Below are 20,031 nucleotides of genomic sequence, written 5' to 3' on the forward strand. Positions count from 1 at the left end.
AGTTATTTATGGTTACAAATGCTATACTTTGAAAATCATTTCATGTAAAATTTGTACTAAACAGTATTTGTGACTAATATTTTTTAAAGAAATTAAAAGTATTTAAAATAATTGAAACGGAATTGAAACTTTTCATTATATTTAACCCCTTCCTTCTCGCTCCCGTGAAAATGACCGGGTGAGATTTCGCCCGCTATTTCTCGCTCACGTGATATTGACGGGCTGGAGTGTTCAGTAGTAACGCGCCAATAAGAATAAAGCTAATTAATTTCTTTTGCCCGGAAAAAATTTTAATTCTCATTTCACACACCTGATGGTAGTACTAGGATATTTTTAAGGTAATTGTGGATAGTTAGTTCATTTTAAACTAGATGTCAGCACTAATCAAATACGTAATACAAATACAAAAGCCAAAAAATAGGCACTTTAATGACCGTTTTCTTGAAAATTAACCGATCGTTAAGGGGTTAATTTATATTTAAGATAGTAGCATAAATTTTCAATGTTCGTTTTATATATCTTGGCATATTGGGCAATTTGCTCACCTAGAATCAAATCTACGTTAAAATGGTCATTATTAAGGTCCATTCCCCCGCCGAAGTTTTAGATTATAAATATCTCTACACATAATTGTTTCGTTGAATTTCTTTTCTGTTTTGGGTGTGCCAAAACTGTATTTCATGTGATAATTAACCGCTTTAAATCTGTATCATAACTTAATTGGCGCTGTCAGGACTGTCAAAAGAGTTTTTTCTTTCTTAATTTGTAGTTCTGTTGAATTTGTCAAGATTTACTTATATAATTTCACTGACATCATATATTTATAAAATGGTAGCTGCATTAATTAAAACGTATATAATGATTGTTTATCAATTTTATAATTTTTAAACAAATAAAATAATTGAAACGGAATTGAAACTTTTTATTATATTTAATTAATATTTTAAATAGTAGCATGAATTGTCAATGTTCGTCTTATATATCTTGGTATATTAGGCAATTTGCTCAAGAAAAATGAAGTGCCTGGAATCAAATCAAAGTTAAAATGGTCATTATTAAGGTCCATTCCCCCGCTGAAGTTTTAGATTATAAATATCTCTTTACATAACTGTTTTGATGAATTTCTTTTCTTTTTTGGGGTGTGCCAAAACTTTATTTCATCTGATAATTAACCGCTTTAAATCCGTATCATAACTTAATTGGCACTGTTAAGACTGTCAAAAGAGTTTTTCTTTCTTAATTTGTAGTTCTGCTGAATTTGTCAAGATTTGCTTATGTAATTTCACTGACATCGTATATTTATAAAATGATAGCTGCGTTAATTAAAACGTACATAATGATTGTTTATTAATTTTATAATTTTTAAACAAATAAAATAAATTAACATGTAATTCAATTATTTGAAAAAAGTTTTATCTTTGTATTACGAACATTGTGTTATTTATTACTTTTGGTTTAGAGGGATTTTTTTTTTTCGCTATTTCTTGAGTATTCGAAGTTGTGCTTTCTGGGTAACTTTAACTTCTAATCTATTTCTTTAAATCCTTCTCATATGGAATTTAATTGAGAAGCCTGATTTACAAAGATTACCTGATTTACCCTTTCTTCCTTTTATGGATAAGCATAAGACTTGCACATTAAATATCAACATTCTGTTACTGTTTTATCTTCAAAATATCTTTGGATTGAGGATCATTTCCTTTTTATTTTATTTTCTCTTTTTTGTCCAAGAAATTATTTTGCAAAACTTTTGAACGAAATGGATTTTGAAGTAAATTTAACTTCTCGTCATAGAGTTCAGGAAAGCATACCATTGAAAGCTTTAGAATTTGAACACAGCTCAAAATGCGTATTCACATTTTTTATACAGGTCAAAATGTGTATTTATGAAAATGGACTCAGCGCTTTTAAGTAAATGGACACAGACCGAAACGCGCCTATTCAATGTAAACCCAAAAGGAACAACTGAACAGAGCCAGGAATTTCTTGCTTATTTTTCGTTACTTATTTAAACACTGAGCATAATTATTACAGTGCAAAATCTTTGACTTTAATATATGTAGCCAAAATCGGGATGGCTAGGCTAGGTGTTTTTTAGTTGTGACTTTTGAAGCGATGCATTTGTATTCAAAACTCTAAACGATTAAGCGGACTTTCAAAAATCTGAATTCCAACAACATAAATTTTCTCCCAGTATTTAAATTTATTGGAGCCCTTGCGACCTTGTAAAAACAGCTGTTGACTTTTAAAGCCTTAGAATACTTAAATAAATGTACAACGTGATTTATTCAAAGGAAATTTATTGGGATTCATTAGTTTAGTCTTTATTAAAAAAATATTCATAAAACAAGTTTGAGAAACGGAATCAAGTGTTTAATCATTTTCTGAGACAAGCATGTTGAGATCTATCCATTTTTGAAAACACGCAGTTTGAGCTGCGTTCGTTTTCGTAACACGCATTATGAGCTATATCCGTTTTCGTAACACTCATTATGAGCTGTGTACATTCTCATGTACGCGCATTTTAAGTTGTGTCCATTCTTGAAAGCGTATTTTGAGCTATGTCCATTTTCATGTAAGCGCATTTTGAATTGTGTTCATTTTAGCATACACTCATTTTGAGCTGTGTCCAGAATAATAAGCTCAACGACGTTACTTTAAATTCATTTTCTGAAAATAAAAAGGTATCTGTATTGGAAGTTAGAGTGTGGAAATTGTACTGTAAGTGCGATTAGACTTACTTTGTTTTCCCCTTAAAACTGCGAAATTTTCCTGATAGGTATCTCCCCTGGTTGTGAACCACTGTTACAATTTTTAAAATAAATCAACAAACAAATAAAAGGAAAAAAAAATGTATCTGCATTTTATGATATCATAAAATTGTTATTCCTTAAGTTGTATATTTAGACAAAAGATGATAAATTTAAAGCAACATTTACATTACAATGAAATGTATTATTTTGTTCAGCAATATTTCAGTTTTGTCATTTATATTGCACTGCTTTTTTAAAAATGTATTCTATATCTTCGAAACGGAATTCGTTCCAATATCAAAACGCACATCTTCAATTGTGGAAGAGAGTCGTTTATCACATAATAAACTTCCTGTCTGCATTTTCAGTTATTGTCAAGGTCATTTCAGAATCCTTTCTCTTTTGTGGGAGTCATCGTCAAAGTTAATTTATCAATTTAACCCCAAATCATAAATAAAACAGCACGTGTTTTTAGTTTAGATATTTTTTCCTTTAAAAAATGCATAAATATTTTGATAATGAAGATAAGTTTTAAAAAAAATTGTCATGAAGAAATTAAATATCAACCTATTGTTCCTAGATGTTTACTTGTACTATGGATGGAAACAATGGGCATTCTGAGTGTTTTTTTTTTCATTTAAGAAGTTTCTAGATATTTAACAAATATATATTTAATGTTAAAATGTTCCTTAGATATAAAACTCGTAAGAATTAAATTATTATAAAATGTAGCTAATTGTTTCATGGTAAGAAAACTACTCAATGTTTATAACGTTTATTATTGAACATAAAATATGTATATGCAAACTATGACAGTGTAGCACATAAAAAGTGACGTAAAGTTGTGATCTCTCTCTCTCTCTCTCTATCTCTATCTATCTATCTATCTATCTATATCTATATATATATATATATATATATATATATATATATATATATATATATATATATATATATATATATATATATATATATATATATATATATATATATATATATATATATATATATATATATATATACAGGGGGTCTGTTTAGAAGAAATTTGGGTCCGTTAACGGACCCTTCACAAAATATTTAAACTTAAAAACGGACCCTTCACAAAATATTTTAACTTAAAAACGGACCCTTCACAAAATGATTTTTCTTTTAATCGGACCCTTCACAAATTTGTTTATCTTCATTATTATTTTGTTAATCGAATAAACCCTTTCCAGGGCAGAAAACAAGAAAGATGGATGTAAACGAATTAAGTTTTGTCTTCGGCAGACGATTCTTCCATTATTCGTCCGAAATTAATATTCTGCGTTCAGCAGTATAGGCTAAATACCAAATATTTGTATGTTGCATCTCTAATTCAGAAGGAGCAATTGTTGTTTAGTTTTTAAAATTTAATTTTTCTTAATTACAATTTTACAGTGTTGAGCATAATCTTGTATGTCTATATAATTTAAAAACTCCTTGAATATTTTTTTTTTGCTATAACGGACCCTATTTGCACAAATTCATAAAAGCGGACCCTGGTTGAAAGAATGTGAGTAATTTTTTCACAATTTCACGAAAAACGGACCTTTCACAAAATGTCTGGACAGACCCCTGATATATATATATAAGAAGTAAAGTTGTGCACTATATACACCGAAGAGCCATTACATTATGACCACCCTCCATCTATAACAATGGTTCCGCCCAGGATCAATGTTTTCATGGGGCACATTAGGACCCATAATCCTCATAAAACAATCCCTGACGTTTGTTAGCTACTTGAACACAGTTGCAGACCTGGTTCACCCATTCATGGCAACAGTTTTTCCTGCAGGGGATGGTGTTTTCCAACAGGATAATGCTCCATGTCATAAGGGTCGAATCGTCATGGATTGGTTCGAGGAACATTCCGGTGACTTTCAAGTCATGTCTATGCCCCCAAATTCACCTGACCTTAATCCAATAGAGCATTTGTGGCCCTACCTTGAAAACCAAATTTGTGCTGCCACGCTATCCCCTCGCAATGTGAGGGAATTGCAGGACCAGTTGGTGAGCGCTTGGTACTAGATACCTCAGACTACCTATCAGCACCTTGTGGAATCAATGCCACGGCGGGTGCTAGCAGTTTTGAGGGATAAAGGTGGTATATATATATGCACTATTGTTTTTTTATGAAACTGAAATGAATTATAAATTTGTACAGGACGTATTAACCGCACTTTACAAATATTTCCCAAGAATGAAATAAAAAATATACATATTTTTTATATTTTAATGAACCTAATGTACTTATCAGGTTTCACAAATTAATATTTAAACGATCTGAAAAAAAAATAAAGTTTCGTTATTGAGGCCTGAGGTAGTAAGATTATCACAATATTTTTTATAACCTCATAAAGCAGATGAAAGTTGATAGTTAACAAATAGAAACTCCTCCGAGTTTGACCAGGCAATCAAACTGGTTTTGATATTTTTCCATCATTCATTCTAACTAGTGATTCTACAGTTTTTAATAGACTTTTTTACACATTTAAACATTAATTCGTGACCTTTAGTATGCATACTCTCTTTATTCATATTTGGAAATATTATAAAAATATATTATTTAGTGATTACACTTCCTGTTGCAACATTTTTATCATTTGAATATAAAATTACCGACCAATAAAAAAACTTTAATACGAATCTACTAAGAATAATACTATAGTTAAAGTTAATTCATAATGATCTAAAGTTAAATAATTGAAATGCCGACCTGTGATACTATACGAGAAGGCGAAAAAAACTGGCACTATTTCAAATCTACACGTTTTAAAACAGAATCACCTCAAGCCAAGTGCAGTTTTAAAAGTGTAATTACCATTTGAGCTAAGAATAATGTGAATCGGGTTTTTTTTTTCATTTAAAAATGGCTTTCTTCATTCTGTGATAACTTTCTTTGTTTGATAATTAACGTTTGTTTGACATTTTAGATCTGACATTCATTCTCTTTGTAAGGTACTGAAAATTAGGACCACGCATAAATTTCTAATAAATAAAATTTAAAATAACACTGCGCGTGATAATGAAAAAACAAGTTTTTCACAATTTAACAAAAGATTTAACATTAATCTTTATACTTCTGAAACATTTTTTTAAAATTACACAATTCTTCATGAAGTTATACTATCCAATAGAGATTTTTATGCCTTCAAAGCATTATTTCCTTCATGAATAAAATTATTGTATTTAACAAAGAATTTTATTCTTTCAAATAAATACTTTCTTCGTGGACAAAAATATGATATTGAAATAAAATATAGGAATAAAAATATAAGAATTTTGACCCTTCAAAGAATTATTTTCTTTGTGCATGTTTTTAACTTATTCACTAAGATTATTGAATAAGATAATTAATACACTAATTCGTTAGCATTTATTCACAAAAAGACAAATGAAAATCAGCGGTCTAAATATTACGGAAAACTCTATTTCTTTAAATTTTCGTCATCCCCAAAAGTTTCTTCGTTCCAGAAGACATTTATTTATTTTATTATTTATTTATTTATTTTTTATTCATGATCTTTTTCCTCGGCGTAGATTTTTCTAAAATGTTTAGTATCTTATAAAATATTAATCAAATTCCGTAATCTGTAATTCATAGGAAACTATTATGCAAATAATATATGTATATATATATATTCTTACACCTGTGACCATTGCACGTGGTTGCCATAAATTTCCTTAATTTACTAAAAGCATTGCTGAGCAATTTTTGAAAATAGTTTAAATTTAATCGAAATCGAACTTTTTAATTAATTGAACTCAAATTTAAATTGCATTTTTAATAATTTCCATTATTTACTTTAACTATTTCATCACAGAAAAGAATTATAAAATTTTTAGTAATATTACTTCAAATAATTATTTATTTATTTAAATTTTTATTTTTTCTCTATTAATTTCTAGTATTTATTCAAATTAATTTTGAATTAAATTTAGCAAGTTTAATTAGAACTGATCTGTTCGATAAAAAATACTTTTCCATTTCATAGGATTTGCTATTTTTTATTTATTGTTTAGTTTCCCCCCCCCCCTTTTTTTTTTACGATATTTAGAAATGAATTATTTTTCAAATTATTCTTTATTAAGTAGCTGCCATCAATTATTTCATAAAGTTTTTTTTTAAAATTTTTTTTAACAAAGCTATAAAACGTTTCAACAGCTGCGTCTTTTTTCCCGTAAGAAAAACAATGGGTGAAAAAAAAATTAAACTTTTTTCACGAAATACGCCACGTGCGCATAACGAAAAAAAATGCTGGCAAAATAACTCATTCGTTTCACATGGAGCCATAAATATCATAAACAAACTGAAGTTACTAACATTGTTTAGTATTTGTCGTGTAAGATTTCGTATGAAATTTTCCCAACGATACATTTCATACATATACATGTAAAATTATTTTCACGTTTTCTTTCTTATTGTTTCTTTCAAAACAAAAATCACTTATGCAACCGATTATATAAAATATAATTGTATAATCAATTGCATAAACTGAGAAATATCTAATTATACGTAGAATGAGTAATTTAGTTAACCATTAATTGAAGTTAATTGAAGGCATTAGATAATTTATCGCAAAAGGATGAATCTATATTCTTTACAAATATTTTATTTCCTATTCTTTCTTTGTACGTAGGATTTATTTTCCCATTCGTTTTTCGCTAGCAAATGCTCATCAACATATTTCTGAGAGTCTTAATTTCGAAAATGCTCTCACGTTTGTCATAAACCTAAGTGATTCGATTGACAGCTAAGTTTCCGTCATATTTTTTGATTAACCTTTTACATTTCATAAATTGATCATTTCATATATAGATCAACAAAGGATGTTTTATTCTAGTAAAACTTTAAATTACTTTTTTTTTATAGTTAACTTATGTTAATTATTAAAATAGAATAACAAGTTGAGAAAAATTAGCACTTTCGACACCTTTTTCTTTAAACTTTTAATCAAGATTCTGAAGCCTCAAAAGCTGCTCGTGAAATTTGTGCTGTGTATGAAGAGGGTGTCTTAGTTGTAAGAACCACTCGAATTGATACAACTTAAAATTTTGATCTCAAAGGCTTGCCTAATTTAAATTCGTGTTGAACGATAAAGGCTTTGGAAAAGGAGCTAATGGAATGCATCCATATCAAGAATAACTCTAAACCTTAACGTTTAAAAAACAAGTGTGATTTCTGTTACCTTTACTCGAGAGATTATGGTACCCGTATCCATACTTTTTTCAATAGGTGGCGTTATTTATTTAAGTAGCGAAACTGCCAATAAAAAATAGAAAAGTTCTTGAATGGTTGTTTTATTTCAAATCATTGTGTCTTTCAAAGGATAATTCCTTGAAATAATTCATTTTAATGACCTTGACCCACTTCGCATATTCTCCAGAGTTTAACATTGAGCCATGATATCGGTACAAATTTATTGTGACATTTCCTAAAAGGAAATATCTATCCGTTTAGGTTGAAATCAAGTACCGTGTATTTCAAGTTTATGAAGTAAGATGATGTGGTTAAACTTAGTACCATATTAAGATTGCAGCAAATTCAAATGATATTAGGATCCAAACATTTGTAACATTATAATTTTCAAGCTTTTATTTTGTTTTCATATGAACAACATCCTAATTATATAAACAACATCCTAGTAAAATGCGAAAGTATTAGAAGAAAGAAATCATAAAAAAACATAAAGTAATATATAAAAGATTGAATACAATTGTTATCTTCACGGTAATTCTGAAGGCGGTTGAATAGAAAAAAAAATTCGCGTGTTTTATGAGGAATAAATTTTTTTTTCAGTTGATATTTAAATAAAGCGGTAATGGCAGTTGTAATGTTTTGATGAAGTAACAATTTAAAATAAACCTAGTTATGGTAATAGAAATTAAGAGATAGCTAGTAACAGTTTAAAATGAATCTAATTTTAGGAAAATATGTTAAAAATTAAGTTAATATCAAAATAAATCTATCTACACCTAAATGAACCTTTCAAATAAGTTTTTATAATAAAAATAAAACATTAAAAAACTGCACAATGGGTTTATTAACATGTTTATTTATAATCTAAGTTGCTTATTCAATGATTCGTTTCCCTTCTTTACTTGTTTCGCTCATTTATTTACCATGTTATTCCATCATTCATTCCCTTATTTTGATAAACTGAATAAAAAACGGACGGTCATCACGGGAAAAAAATAATACATGAAAAATACTGAAGAATTCAATGGAATTTTTTGGTGAACATATGATAATTTATTACATATGTAACAAAATACAGTGGCAATAAAACTTATCCGGTAAAAGATCAAGACAAAAAAAAGTATAAAAAATTATCCTCATGACGAATTCTGCTTGGAGATTTACGCAAAAAAGATTCAAATTTGAATCACCGTTGAAAAAAAAATGATGATTAAAAAATATTGAAAAAAAGTAAAGGTAATGATATAACTAAAAATACGCACTTTTAAAATTAAAAGCAATAAATCTGAATAATTACCTCACGTAAAACAAAGCAATTGAATAAGTATACTGAAAATTCTGAAATAGTATGGAAATTCTGGTACCATATAGGATTTCCCTTTCTCAGATTTAAATATGCTTATAAGCTATAAGAGAAACTACTTTTTCATTCAAATAAATTTAATATTATAACTGCAACTCTATAGATGCACAAATTATTTAATTTGATTAATTATATATTCTTTATTCCACTTTTGTTTATTCACGTTTAACGATTAAGATGGGGTTCCTGAAAATCTCACCGAATCTTAATGAGTGTCACCAAACTAAATACGCAATACAAAGCTAATTTAGTAACAGCAAACAAACGAATTCCGACCATCTTACGTTTCAAAAGTGATAAAACAAAAAGAGTGTAAATGAAATCAGAGTAACGAAACTGAATGAATTTCTCCTCATGTAGCAGCCATGTTTATGGTTTTATTATTGTTTTGAAAGTCACTCGTGTGTCAAAACACTTTCGCCAGTCTTACAAATACAAAAACAATATATAATTTCTTTGAGAAATAGAAACAATACACCCTATGTTTTATAGCTCCGACTTAGTGGGCGTCGTTGGGGTCGGTAGGTATATGTCCCCTTCAATAATGAGAAATCTATTAATGTCCTCTTTATTTCTAACAAATAAAAAAAAATTTCATAAATTGTCATAGATTTAAATTCATCTAAGTTAAAAGGAAGAAATTAATGAAAATAATTATACTTTTTATAAACATAAGAATTTTTTATTCTTCTGTGTGAAATTTGGGGAACTATTGTGACCGTGTATTTTAATTTCATCCCCCTTAAAAATTGGACCCTGCAAAGACCATGACTGACTCTATTAGGCTTAAAGGTATATAAATTTCTCAATTTTTTTTTGTCCCGGGAAACCCACATCAGCGTTTCTTTCCGAAATTATAGTTTTAGATCATATGCAATGTTTAAAAATTTCTTAAGTATCGTAATAGTGTTTCATACAAAGTAAATTGCTGAAATAATGGTAGATTATTTCATTTGCAATAAATTTTAAAAAGCAATAAAAAATCGATAAAGCATAAACTGGAAACTCGAGCAAATAATAAGTGCCTAACGGAAGATTACGACTTATTATTTTTTTAAAAGTTATTTAAATGCTACTTTTGAATGTTACTATGGAATGTTTAAATGTTGAATAGACGATTCCTATGTATAATAATGGGATATTGCCATTTAGAAAAACAAAAATTTTCAGAACATATACATTTATTTCTAAATACTATATATTTTCTCTTTTTCTTTCTTTTTTGTTATTAGTTTTTTCAACACAGAACAATTAGATTTACATTTTTTCACTGTAAGATATCAACCCATCAGTAGGATTAAATCTTTAGGAGCTAAGTTTTTATTATTATAATTGTATCAACACACATATACATAATGTAGCCTTGTTGCAAATATGGCTTAGGCCCATAACGAAAAATTTTCTAGAGAAATGTTTTGTTAAAGTATTATTATTTGAAAGCAGTGGCACCCTCTATTGAGCTAGAGCTTAAATAATAACTAAGCTCTTTATCATATTTGTAATAACGTTTTGAAAAAGCACAAAATCTTTGACGCAGGTCAAATATAAATCAGCAATTGAAATTTTTATTTTTTTAAAAAAAGATTATTGCTACTATTTAGTTTTTATATATCTTATTGTGAGTTATTAACAAAATGTGATTCTAACATGCTATCTGAAAAATCTGCTAAGCAGTAAGTTAGTAGAAAAACTTTTTAAAAATACGAATGATTGAAAAAACAAAGAAATAAAAAGTATTGTTCTATTTATTCATCTGAATAACAGCTATGTCAGAAATTTAAGAACATGAGAGTTCCGTGCTAATAAGTTTAATAAGCTCATTTTGTTAATATAAAATGCTTGATGCTGACATCTACCGGCAAACTTATCACCTAGATAATACCCACACTATCTCTAACATTAAAATATTTTTCTAAGTCCTCTTAAAGTGCTTTTTTTCTGCATTATGACTCAGAAATTTATAATTTCTCCCTAATAATATAGCTTTTTTATAGTTGGTATTAAGTGAGACTATTTTTAGCCGTAGGATCTAAAATTAAAACAGATTTTCCAAATACATCATAAATAGTAAAATAACTTTTTTATTAAAACCAAAATATCAAAAATCTTACTCTATCAATATAACTTTTCTGATAACGCTACAAATTGTAAATTATTTTAAAATAGAAGTGACCACAACAAACAATTTTTCTTTTCAAAATCATTGCGATTTTACTAACTATATTGAGTTACTGATTCTAACTTCATTGATTACTAACTTATTAATTATAAAACCGTGACAAACGTTTGCTTTTTTTTAAATCCATCTATAATTATATTAATTGACAAAAGTGAAAATTGATATTCTTTACTTACTTTTATAAATAATCATATTAGTTTACGTTATTGACATTATGGATATTCTCATACATTTTATTCTTTATAAAACTCGAAATCATTGAAACATTTTAAAAAAAGTTTAAAATTTTTTATTATATCAATTTTTTGTTAAATTTAGACTGTTTTTTGATCGTTCTTAAACCTTCTTTTTAAAAGATAGAAATGCAGATAACAATAACTGATGATTGAATGAATTAAATTTTTTAAATATTACATTCGTTTTCCTTTGTCACTTATTCACATAGAAAATAACAGTTTTTGTTTCCTTTGATAGATACTAAAAGTTGTAAAGATTGTCCTGTAATACTTCAAGAATTAGAAAGAATAGATGATGACGCTTCCAATTTTGGTGTTGCATTTGTTAAAAACTCCGAAAAATCCACTGCAAAAAAATATAATGTTACATCATTCCCAGCTCTGGTGTACTTTCGAAATCAGAACCCTGCGATATTTGAAGGTAAAGTATTTATATATTTTTTATTTAGTTATTAATTTTATTTACTTGCTAGCACTTACTCACTTCAAAATTAATTTTACTGATTATTGTTAAACTAATAATTTTAAAAATATTCGATTCACCTAAATAAATGAATTAAATATTTTTATTTTTATTTTATGCAATCTCTTATGAATAGTAAAATTATTATTTTAATTTAAAAAATACATCTTTATTCTATTTATTTTTAAATTATATAAGATATGAAGCTCCCGATTTAAATGATTAAAAATTTATTAAAAAATTTCAATTTTGAAAGAAATAAAAAGAATTATTTAAAAATTAAAAATTTAACGAAAATATATTTACTTTTCTATTGCTGAAAAATATTGAAGGATTATTAAGCGAAATATAAATTTAAGAATCAAAATTTTTCTTTATTAATTGAAATAATTATTTAATTTATACTTAAATTTATAAAATCGAATCTTTATTTATAACATTGTTTTTAAAGTTATTTTTAAAATAACATAACGGCTAGCAAAAACCGTCTTGGCTGAGAGTGAAATGAAACAAAACTAGGAAAACCGCAGTAACTGAGAGAGGCAAAATATGAATTTCTTTGTGCAGCCACAGCACGTGGAAATGCATTTTGCCCTGATTTGCTTCAGTCGACTTTTTTTTACCATCTTTAATTTCTTGAAGCTAATGAAATTTTTAAATCATCAAGTATTTTTTTCAGCTTCAGTTTCTTTGGATTATTCATTTAATATTAACAATAGTCGAAAAAAGAAATGGTTTGTATTTGTTTTATAGGTGATCTGAAAGATGAAGAAAGAGTTCTGGCTTGGTTGACAGATTTAGATTCTATGGAATTACCTGACAGAATAGAAGAAGTCAATGCAAAAATATTAGAAAATCTAATCGAAGACACGGATTTTCTTGCTGTTTTACTGTGTAAGATATTTTGAATATGTCATGTATATTATTGCATTGAATATTGCATGCATCTATCTACAGTGATTGTGAAACAAAATGGAATTTAAGTTACCGCAAATGATATAACAGATATGTAGTACAATGAAAAAAAAAAAAAAAAAAAAAAAACGGACAGCTTTGAATAATTGATCGGATCTTCATCTTTTAGGATTCAATCTTAATAGTTGGAGGAGGTGACCTTAAATATGCTAATACATTAGTACAGAGAATATTTTAAAATTATAAGATCAGCCACAAAAATGTACTTTCTCGGAATAAACATAACTTTTTTTTTCTCGCTGAATTCGGATTTCTTCCCCCCCCCCGGAAAAAAATTATCTATATATACATAGAGAGTAGCCACAATCTTGGAAATATGGTCCCAATAGTTAGGTCAAAAGACCAGTCTAAAGTTTGGAACCCTTAATGCCGACCGAAGAGATAAATAAACCATTATTTAGGCCGATTTAAATTAGAAGCATCGATACGATTTTAATGCACTAAATTCTACCTTCAAAGTGTTTAGACTGAGCGCAAATTCAACAAATTTAGATAAAACTTTTTTTTCAAATATAAATTCTCGATATCTAATATCTTTATAATTTTACTACATTCTCGACAAATAATATGAACTTGATATTCAGGATGGTGATTAGTAAAGTTTTGTATTTTTAATTATTGCTTGCTAAACTTTCTATAAAAAATTTTAATCTTACCCTTTTTCATTGATTAATTAGTATAATTATTCTGACTTTTAAAAACATTTACATTCATTCATTTTATTTATCGTATTTAAATGAAAAAAAAGTTAATAAGTTCAAAAAAAATTGAAATTCAGAAATTATTTATGTCTTTGCATAGTGTGTGAAACAACAGCCAAAATATCGATTTTTTTAAAGAAATTCGTGATATACAATTCGAAAATTACGTAATTATATCAATATTTATGTAATTTTTGTAGATAAAGAAGATGATGAAGTTTCCGAAAAAGTATTGGAGAAACTTGAAAATGTGGACGGACTTGCTGATGCCAAAAATATTGGTATGGTCAAAATTGCAGATGATAGCTTGGCCATTGAATATGGACTGGAACATTTACCTTCCTTGATTTACTATAGAAAACAAATTCCTCTGCTATATGATGGTAAAGAAGTTGTTATCAGTAATAAACTTTGTTATCAGTAATAATAAAGCAAAGAAAAATTCGAATTCGTAATTCAAATTTGAAAAGAAATATTGTATGCAAATTTGAAAAAATAAAAAATATTGCTTTTTAAACTAAGACTACAAAAGTAGTTAAGAAAATATTTAGAAATAATTAAAATTATATTTACAATTATATTACAATTAAAATTATGATTTCATTAAATTATTGTGAAAGTTATGCTTGAAAATTTAAATATTGATTTCCGATAAGTTTTAATTACAGTTGTTTTAATTCATGTTTCAAATTTTTATTTTGGCATAGCTCAGGAATATATTTGAGGTTCCTATTTAATGATTAGATTCGCAAATAGTTTTTTATATTTAATTTGATGCCTATTTAAAATATCAAAGGTCTTAGAGAGAAGAATTTAAGATTATATCGATCCTAAAATTTTAAAACATAACTACTGTTATCAATTTACTATTATTTTAATTTAACAAAATTCTCTTTAAGTCTTATTAAAAATATGAAATCTACATTGAACAAATTTCATGAAATCTTCAAATATAACAATAAATTATTAATTTTCTAATCAATTATAACAAATTTAATATTTAACTGCAACAACAAATTTAATAAACTGTTACTACTTTTTTTTAAACATTATGAATTAGTGACTTTTTTTTCCTATATTCTTTACATTATCACTTATTAACATTGTATACAGACTAAAATTTTCGCGTAACTATATTCGATCATATAATACAAATTGCACATGCATATCATATATATATATATATATATATATATATATATATATATATATATATATATATATATATATATATATATATATATATATATATATATATATATATATATATATATATATATATATATATATATATATATATATATATATATATATATATATATATATATATATATATATATATATAATAAATAAATAAATACAAGAAAACACTAAGAAAGTTAAGAAAAACAATAAGTAACATTTATTGCGCTTAAGCTGCAAGTAAACAGCACTCATTAGATAAGTTCAAAATGAAGAATAAAACAAAGAAAAATAATAGACATATGAAAAAAAGGGGGTGGGAAATAATAAGTAAAAAAAAACAACTAACAACATTTTATTAAAAAAAAAAAAAAAAAAAAGTTAAATGTTAATTAAAAAACCGGAAAAAAAGCCGGAAAAAAAACAATACAATAGTGTGAGAAGCACTCAAAAAAATTTTTTATAAAATAACTACATAAAAATAGATCATAAAAAGTAAATATAACATGTAAAAACAGATAATAAAATAGAATAAAAAGAAAAAATGAAATAAAAAGAAAAAACATTAAAAAGGGGGGTCTATAAAGCGAGTAGCAAAATCATAACAACTTACATGGACAGTTATTTTTCAAGAATGATTTAAAAATGTTTTCGCAGAAAGATTGCCAGATTACAAAATATGAAAACAAAAGATGAAAACAAAAGCGCAAATTGAGTGTAACAGAAGGGTTCTAAAGTGTCGTTTTTACTGCACTGCTGAAGTGATTTGTTATTCTGAGTTTTGATTTGTTAGTTACCAAGGATGGGCCCGAAATGGATGTGCACAAGGTAATATTATACTGGATAATTTTAAAAATTGATCATAAATAGAAAAGAGAAACATAAATTGCCTGCTTTGCAAATAATTTTAGCCGCGGATTTGCACGATATGGATCAGCACATAGAAAAATTATTTAAATTATCAAAGAAAAAAATTTTTAATAGATAATTTTTAACACGGATTTGCCCGAAATGGATTTGCACATGGAAAAATTAACAAAGAAAAAATTTTAGCAGATAATTTTAACCACGGATTTGTCCGAAATGGATTTGCACATGGAATTGTATAAATTAATAAAGAAATTTTTAGCAAACAATTTATCCACAGATTTGCACATGGAAAAACTGTATAGATTAACAAGGGAAATTATTTAGCAAAGGAATTTTTAGTAAATAATTCTAACCACGGATTTGCCCGAAATGGATTTGCACATGGAAAAATTACATAAATTAACAAAGAAATTATTTAGTAAATAATTTTGGCAATGAATTTTGGCCTGAAATGGATTTGCACATGGGAAAATCATAAAAATTAACAAAAAAAATGTTTAGAAAATATATATCCACCAAAATATACGATTAATTCAATGATTTTATATAAAATTTTATTACATTAATTGGGTATCCATTGTTTTTTATCAGATTTTGAAAGAGTTTATCGATTTGTATATATATATATATATATATATATATATATATATATATATATATATATATATATATATATATATATATATATATATATATATATATATATATATATATATATATATATATATATATATATATGTATGTATATATATATATATATATATATATATATATATATATATATATATATATATATATATTAGAAAAATATATCATAAATATATGTTTTCATATGTTTCAAATAATGTTATCATAAGTATGCTTATTATACATTTAAGAAGAAATTATTACATATTTTTAAAAATTTACATTAGTTAGGGCTATTTTATATTTATATCGTAAGTTAGAAAAGATTATCGCTCAAATTTTGTGCATCGTAAAATATTTTGCAATAACCACGCATTTTTCCAGAGTTTACTGAAAAATACCCATCTAGACAAAAAACTATTTCACAATCACTTCGCATTTTCACAGAATTAGATAAAAAATAAATATAAAAAAAAACTCTGCTGAACAAATTCTGTAATTTACAGTTAATTCGTTTTTAAGCAGGTTTTGACAAACAAATACCATTTTCTGTATTTAACTAATTTTTTAGATTTCTAATTTCGAGTATCACATACATTTTTTAAATTACATTACGAAACTATTTAACATGGTTGATAAAATAAAAATCATAAGAGTATAATTACCACGGAAAAAATAAATTTCCTTCTGTACAAAGACTACCGAATCCTCCTCTCTCACAATCTGAACTGTAAACATTTAGTTCCAAATTTAATTTAAACTCACAAGTTCTGTAATTTTTCGTAGGTGACCTGATGAATGAAGAACAAGTGCTGAATTATTTATTTGAATTTCAAGATCTGGGTGAAGAGAATGAAGCTATTGAAGATGTGTCAGCGAATGGTTTACTTACATTAATTGAAGAATCTCCCTACCTTGCTGTCTTATTTTGTAAGTGCCATAAAATCCATTATTTACTATTTTGTAAATGCCTTAAAATCCACTATGTGCTATTTTGAAAATGCCTTAAAATCCATTATCTACGATTTTGTAAGTGCCTTAAAATCCGTTATCTACAATTTTGTAAGTGCCTTAAAATCCCCTATGTGCTATTTTGAAAATGCCTTGAAGTCCATTATCTACGATTTTGTAATTGTCTTAAAATCCATTATCTACGATTTTGTAAGTGCCTTAAAATCCACTATGTGCTATTTTGAAAATGCCTTAAAATCCATTATCTACAATTTTGTAAGTGCCTTAAAATCCCCTATGTGCTATTTTGAAAATGCCTTGAAGTCCATTATCTACGATTTTGTAATTGTCTTAAAATCCATTATCTACGATTTTGTAAGTGCCTTAAAATCCACTATGTGCTATTTTGAAAATGCCTTAAAATCCATTATCTACAATTTTGTAAGTGCCTTAAAATCCACTACATGCTATTTTGAAAATGCCTTAAAATCCATTATCTACGATATTCTAAGTGCCTTAAAGTTCATCATCTGTGACTTTGTAAGTGCCTTAAAATACACTACATGCTATTTTGAAAATGCCTTAAAATCCATTATCTACGATATTCTAAGTGCCTTAAAGTTCATCATCTGTGACTTTGTAAGTGTTTTAAAATACATGATAACAATGATTACAATTTCTGTTTCTTATAGATGACATCGAAAATCGTCGTTCTCAGCGTATCTTAGAAGAATTGGAAAATATTGATGATGATTGCGAACGCCATGGCGTCTCATTTGTCAAAATCGATGATGACAAAGTGGCAGCCGAATTTGGCATCGAGACTTTACCAGCTTTGGTATATTTTGAAAACAAAATGCCTAATTTTTATCAAGGTATTTATTTGATTATTTGATAATTTAGATTCAATGTATTAAGCTGAATTTGTCAGGATGATAATGTAAACTCATATGCATGTTTTGATTTAAGGGGATCTCACAAAAGAGGAAGTTGTATTGGATTGGCTTGTCAAACAGACAAGTTCTGATGAAATTGAAGATGTCACTGATAAAGTTCTGACTCAGATGATAAAGAAAACTCATGAATTAGTAGTATTTTTTTGTAAGTGTTTTCCTATTTTCTGAGCTTAAGAATTTCTTTACTGTTTGCTAGATTTAAAGCATTTCTTATGGATGAAATATTGTGCTATATCAACACGCTAGAACGCTTTTCCCTTCAGTCTGTGTTTTAGTCTACTAGCAACTACCAAAGTGAGTGATATTTCAAACTGGGTACGCCATAATGTCCGCAACAACTCTTTTAACTTCACAAAGTTGGAGACATTTTGGAAACAGAATATAAAAGCATTTGTTAGCCAATCTATTAGCAACTACCTAATTGAGTTATTTTTCAAAATGTATGAACAATAATGTTCGTATAAACTGTCTTAACTTTACAACGTTTTAGAAACTTTGCAAATTGAATCTATAAGTATCTGTTAGTCATTATACTAGCAACTAGCTAAGGGAGTAATATTTCAAACAGGGAGCCCAATAATGTCCGTAACATCTGTCTTAACGTTACAACGCCTTAGAAAATTTGGAAATCAAGTATAAAAGCATCTATTAGTCAATCTATCAGCAACTAGTTAAGTGAGTAATATTTCACACGGGACAGCCAATAACGTCCATGACAACTCTTTTAACTTTACAACGCTAAAGAAATTTTGAAAATCGAATTGTAAATGTATCTTGTGACAACTAGGTTTGCTTTCCTTTCTTTCTTTTTTGCTTCTTAAAATAGTTTTGTCTGGTCACAATATTTAAAGTTCAATGTTAAGCCTTTTTTGAGAAATAATGTCCGAAATGTAGCAATTCCTTGTAAATAGAAAGGAAGTAAACAACTAAGTTCTGGAGCATGCTCTATGTTCCATTCCTTTTTCGATTTAGAAATACTAGTTCCACAATTTTTTGAAGGGTGGCGGTTTAAGCAGTCTCATCTTATGGTTCATATCCACCATATTACACTTAGACAAGAGTCATTCGAAAATTTAGAGGGTTGGTAAACAACTTAAGTAGGCTTTCTGTATATGGAATGATGACTTGCTCTGCATTTATATTGTAGAATGATTGAACAATAAAGTGAAAAACTTATATGAATACGCGAAGCGTTTCTAGACTCTGTGCATCAATTATCGCGAGCTCGAAAAGTGTATAAAGACTTGCATAGTGAAAAAGCAGTTAATTTGTAGGGTTGGACTGGAATGAATATGCTTCCTGATAAGTGCGCCTTAAGCTAAACGCATTTAGGAAAAATAATTAGTTTAGGATTAATTTAATCCTTTTTTACTGATATTCATCAAAAAAGTGAATGGGAAGAATTTGGAAAAGTTTTCGTTTTTAATTTTCATAAATTTTTCAATTATATTAATTTATGACCTATGATGTGTGCACAGTGTTTTGATTTTATTTTTTAGAAGGATTCTGAATATGTATACTTATAGGGAAGGTCATTTAGATTGTAAATCT

At 27.1% G+C, this 20,031-nt stretch overlaps 1 protein-coding gene across 1 annotated transcript in view; it reads left to right on the forward strand.

The window, feature by feature from the left end:
- The window catches only part of LOC107453784 (uncharacterized), a 65,753-nt gene that overhangs the window by 6,054 nt on the left and 39,668 nt on the right, over positions 1-20,031 (forward strand). Inside the window, exons 2-7 of the mRNA XM_043047299.3 lie at positions 11,994-12,176; positions 12,972-13,112; positions 14,095-14,277; positions 17,360-17,503; positions 18,217-18,399; positions 18,494-18,625. Coding sequence (XP_042903233.1) covers positions 11,994-12,176; positions 12,972-13,112; positions 14,095-14,277; positions 17,360-17,503; positions 18,217-18,399; positions 18,494-18,625 — 966 coding nt within the window. The remainder of the gene's footprint in view (positions 1-11,993; positions 12,177-12,971; positions 13,113-14,094; positions 14,278-17,359; positions 17,504-18,216; positions 18,400-18,493; positions 18,626-20,031) is intronic.

This window comes from Parasteatoda tepidariorum, chromosome 3, assembly GCF_982258835.1.
Source record: "Parasteatoda tepidariorum strain Cologne lab strain chromosome 3, Ptep-v5.0, whole genome shotgun sequence".
In the NCBI taxonomy this organism is placed as follows: domain Eukaryota; kingdom Metazoa; phylum Arthropoda; class Arachnida; order Araneae; family Theridiidae; genus Parasteatoda; species Parasteatoda tepidariorum.